The sequence below is a fragment of the Orycteropus afer genome, unplaced genomic scaffold (genome assembly GCF_000298275.1).
Source record: "Orycteropus afer afer isolate SDZICR_OR568_19922 unplaced genomic scaffold, OryAfe1.0 scaffold00052, whole genome shotgun sequence".
NCBI lineage: Eukaryota > Metazoa > Chordata > Mammalia > Tubulidentata > Orycteropodidae > Orycteropus > Orycteropus afer.
Genome location: NW_006921639.1, coordinates 1,780,545 through 1,785,744, shown reverse-complemented (window position 1 = coordinate 1,785,744; position 5,200 = coordinate 1,780,545). Strand labels below are relative to the sequence as shown.

The 5,200-nt window shown below is 37.4% G+C and overlaps 1 protein-coding gene across 1 annotated transcript in view; it reads left to right on the top strand.

The window, feature by feature from the left end:
* Nucleotides 1-5,200, top strand: part of PTPN20 (protein tyrosine phosphatase non-receptor type 20) — a 125,988-nt gene that overhangs the window by 87,994 nt on the left and 32,794 nt on the right. Inside the window, exon 4 of the mRNA XM_007938681.1 lies at nucleotides 3,361-3,695. Within this exon, the coding sequence (XP_007936872.1) occupies nucleotides 3,361-3,695 (335 nt within the window). The remainder of the gene's footprint in view (nucleotides 1-3,360; nucleotides 3,696-5,200) is intronic.

The window sequence follows — 5,200 nt, the reverse complement described above, 5'->3', positions numbered from 1 at the left end:
CCAACCTTCCTTCCAAGGAGTGGCTGGTGGGTTTGAACCATCAGCCTTCTGGTTAGCAGTCAAGTGCCTTAGGCACTATGCTACCAGAGCTCCTGGGTGTTGATTATGGATGCAAATGAATTTGAATCCTTGACAACTTTAATATTTTCTCCATTTTTCATGATATTTCTTATTGGTCCTGTTGTGAGGACTTTTGTTTTCTTTAGTTTGAAGTATAATCCATACTGAAGGCTTTAATCTTTCATCTTCATCAGTGAGTGCTTCAGGTCTTCTTCACTTTCAGCAATTTTTCCAGTAGACTATTTTTATCTTATATTTAGGTGTGGGTTTCTTCAGTAATGTTGCTTGGTACCTAGTGAATCTTTTCTGTCTGCAGACTTGAGTCTTCTTTGAGAGAGAGCAACTTGGACTCTGGAGTCTGGAAAAACGGCCACAAAATATGGAGCAAATTATTCAGCCACTTTGAGTACAGGTGCCTCATATGAAAAGCATGAATAATAATAATGAACTTATTTTAAAGTTCATATGAGGTGATGTACAGAATAAATACCATGCTACTCAGACCCAGCAGGCTGTATGCACTGAATTTCATTACTAATTCTTCAATTTAGGGAACTTTCATTCTGTGATCACTTGGGTTATTTGGTTCCCATTGTGTATTCCATAGTTTGTTTTTAAAATTTAATATATTTCTTTTATATCCTCTGCATTCTTGAACATGTTAATCATTCTTGTCATTTTGTTTTACTACTCCTTTTTTTTTTTTTCCCCCCTTTGGAGTTCTGGAAGCAATTCCTTATATCAGTTTTCTAAATCACTAGTTTGTTTTCATGTTCCATTATCACTTTAGGGATTTCAATTGGGTAATTGTAGTTTTTATCTAAAAGCAAGCTTTTGTAATTTTAGTTTATTAATATCCATACACGAAATCTCCTTTTTCAAAATAAAAAAGTGCTTTTATACTATAATGGTGATATATACTTACTATACAAATTTAGATAATAAAATAAAATAGTCACTGCTTAATATTTACCAAGTTTTTAAAAAATGTATGTTACTGTATAATAATAGTAATAAAAAAACATGGTCTGGAAAATATTCATCAAAATGTTAGCAGAGGCTGTTTTCTTTGTATGCATACATCTAAGGAGCCCTTGTGGTACTCAGCTGCTAATCAAAAGGTCAGCAGTTTGAACCTGCCAGCCACTCCATGGGAGAAAATTGTGGCAGTCTGCTTCTGAAAAGAAAAAAAAAGATTCAGCCTAGGAAACTCTATGCGACCATTCTTCCCTGTCCTATAAGGGTCACTGTGAGTCAGAATCTACTCTATAGCACTGAGTTTGATTTTTTGGTTATATATATGAAAGATGTCACTATAATTATCTCCTTTATAACTTAATAACCTAACATATTTATGTCAATAAACATAGATATTTATTACCTTTTAAGTAATAAAATGATATTCTCTTGGATAAGGAGCTCTGGTGGGGTAGTGCCTAAGGCATTTGACTGCTAACCAGAAGGTTGGTGGTTCTAACCCACCAGCCACTCCACGGAAGAAAGACTGGGCAATCTACTTCAGTAAATATTTACCATCTTGAAAATCCAAAGGGGGTTGCTGTGAGTTGGGATCAACTCAATGGCAGTGAGTTTTGTTTTTTATTTTTGTTTTTGTTTTCACTTGGGTCTCATTTAAAATTCAAGCAGTTTTTTTTTTTAAATATTCTTGCTTTTATGGAAAATTAAACATTTGCTATTTCTCAGAATAGTTTCCTTTTCTGAAGTACTGGTACTGTGTATTTTCTCATATTTAGTGATTATGTGAGATGGGTTCTGTTAGAAATTATGTTATTTCCTGTCGGAATATGTTTGATATAAACATATTTGCTGAGTAAGTGGTATATTTGTCTGTGAGGTGTCAAAAAAAAAAAAAAAAAAAAAACCTCACTGCCGTGAAGTTGATTCCGACTCATAGTGATCCCTCCTTCGGTTTTCAAGGTGGTATCTCTACAGAAGTAGATTGCCCAGTCTTCCTTCTGAGGTGTGAGGGGCTGGTGGGTTTGAACCACCAGCCTTCTGGTTAGCAGTCAAATGCCTTAGGCATTATGCCACCAGAGCTGCCCTGTGAGGAGTAGGGAGGGGTTATTGGTAAGACAAGTTCATGGCAGGGAAAGCTGCTCCTTTGCTAAGTATATTTACTCTCTGTGTGGAGCAGCAGTGGAGCTAGAGTTCCAAACATTTATGTGAAGTAAAGAAAGAGTCTTGAGACAATGAAATTTACTGATAGAACAAGGAGCTATTTTGCTACTCCTATTTTTTTGTTTTCGTTTTTTTTTTTTTTTTTTTTTAATAACAGTCTATGTTATGTTAGGGAGCTCTGGTGGCATAGTGCCTAAGGCATTTGACTGCTAACCAGAAGGCTGGCAGTTCAAACCCACCAGCGACTCCTTGGAAGGAAGATTAGGTGGCCTACTTCCATAATGATACTGCCTCAGAAACCCAAGGAGGAGTGGTTGTTTTTGGATGTTATGTTAAATGGAACAACTACTGTTGGTAGCAGCTTTTTGCCACAGTACCTTAGCTTTCATTAGCAGGCTGCTCACCAGATGAAGGCTAAGGATGGAAATAAAAGCTAGCTGCCCTGTGTGGAACCATCGATCGATTTTTTCCAGTAATCCCAGGATTTGACTCCCATCATCTACCACAGTTCACCTTTGTCCCTGGGCCCTGCAACTCTGGGTTTGTAAGTTTCCTGGGATTCTGCAGGAGAATGCCATTCACTTACTTCCTCAGAGTGCTCTTCCTTTGCTGTATTGAATTAGGTACCTCCCATAGCCTAATCCTTCCTGTGCCATATTAAACAGAAACTTCTCAAAGTGCCTGGGGTGCTGATGCCACCCTTCTTTGTTTAGTAAACAGATTTTTTTTAATCCCCTAATTGTATAGGTCTGGTGGTGTAGTGCCTAAGGCATTTGCAAACCAGAAGGTTGGTGGTTCAAACCCACTAGCCACTCAGCTGAAAGAAGACTGGGCAATATACTTCTGTAAAGATTTACTGCCTCAGAAACCCAAAGGGGGTCACTGTGAGTTGGAATCAACTCGATGGCAGTGAGTTTTTTTTTTTTTTTTTTCTATTTACTTGTATATCTGTTAGGTTATGCCAATAGGTTTAGGTTTTGGGGAGGAAAGAATTTAAACTCAGAAACTCAAATTCCCCTTTTGAAAAGAAATTCCAGTGCCATGTTCTCTATTAGTCAAAGAAATATATGGATTTACCATGTAAAATGCTTTCCTGAAACCTGGATGTATTACATCTTCTGCTTTTCCTTTATTTGTCTGATGTTTCTGTTTCTACAATAGATGATTCAACACGCGTTCCTCTTGGAAAAAGCAGGGACTACATCAATGCTAGTTATATTAAAATAGTAAATTCTGGAGAAGAGTACTTCTACATTGCTACCCAAGGACCACTGCCAGGTACCATAAATGATTTTTGGCAAATGGTTTTGGAAAATCAATCTAATGTTATTGCCATGATGACCAGAGAGATAGAAGATGGAACTGTCAAATGCCACCGATATTGGCCCATCTCCCTGAAAAAGCCCTTGGAATTGAAATACTTCCTTGTCTTCTTGGAGAGCTACCAGATACTTCAAGATTTCATCATTCGAATGTTTAAAGTTGTGGAGAAGACTGTAAGTTTTTAAAAATCCCAATTAGATATGTTTCACTGCATAAGCAGACATATCAGGACCAGTAGTTAGGAATAGAATGGGACAGAGAACTGGGAATGCTTTTTATTTTTTTATTTTTTCTTTAAAAATTTTTTTTTTAATTTTATTGTAGTTTGGGTGAAAGTTTACAGAGCATGTTAGTTTTACATTCAACAATTCATACACATTTTGTTTTGTGACATTGGTTGCAATCGCCTCAATGTAGCAGCACTTCTCCCCTTTCCTCTTGGGTTCCCCATTTCCATTTGTCCTTTCTTGCCCCTTCCTGCCTTCTGAGCTTTGCTTTTGGGCAAATGCTGCCCTTTAGTCTCATATAGTTGGTTGTACTGAGGTGTTATCCTTGGTGTTATCATTCACTTTATAGGCCTGTCTATTGTTTGGCTGAAAGTTAACCTCTAGGAGTGGGTTCAGTTCCAGGCTTGAAGGGTATCTAAAGCCAGTAGTCTTGAGGAGGGGGTTCCACTAGTCTCTATTAGACCATTGAGTCTGGTCTTACTTGTGGTTTTGAATTTTGTCCTATTTTTTCTTTTTTTTCCTCCCTGTTTGTCCAGGACTTTCTATTGTGATCCTGATCAAAACAGTTGGTAGTGGTAGCTGGGTACCATCTAAGTCTTCTGGCTAGTGAGGGCTGTGGTTCGTGAAGTCCATTAGTCCTTTGGACTAATTGTTACCTTCAATCTTCAATTTTCTTCACTCATTTTTGTTCTGAACAAGGAGAAACCAATAGCTGCTTCTTAGATGACCGCAGATAAGCCATTAAAACCCTAGTTGCTACTCACAAGAGTAGGATATAGAACATTGTGTTTGTTGACTATGTTGAGCCAATTGACCTAGTTTCCCCACAAGACTGTGATTCTAGGTCCCAAAGCCCAGTGACTCATTCTCTGAAGGTATTTGGTTATGGTTAAGAAGTTTTCAGAACTTTGCCCTTGTTTATTCTACAATATCCTTGGATATGTTTGCAACACATACAAATATATATTTAGAAATATCCTCTGCCAAACCTATGTATACTTGTGGGTGTACTCCCATTCATTCACACATCTGTTCATCTTGCATGTCTTTCTGTTTTTCCACTCATAGATGTTACTTGTTATTATTGTTATTGCAGGACTGTGTCTATAAAAGACATAACTTTTGTGTCTTTTACTTTTGTACACCTCCCATGGATTTCCTTTGCCACTGATCGTACTGTGCTGTCTGCCCTCCCCTTCGTTGTGTATTGCCTTCTCTTTCCTGTTAATATGTGTCTACTCCTTAGTTAGTGATTTGTCCTCTCTTCCCCTCCCCACACTGGTAAACATCAAAGAATATTCCTTTCTGTGTGTAAACCTTTTCTTGACATTTTTAGAATAGTTGTCTCATACAATATTTATCCCTTTGTGATTGACTTACTTCACTTAGTGTAACATCTTGGCAAATTTAGTATATGCATTCTTAGGATAATGAACACTATCTGATAATGA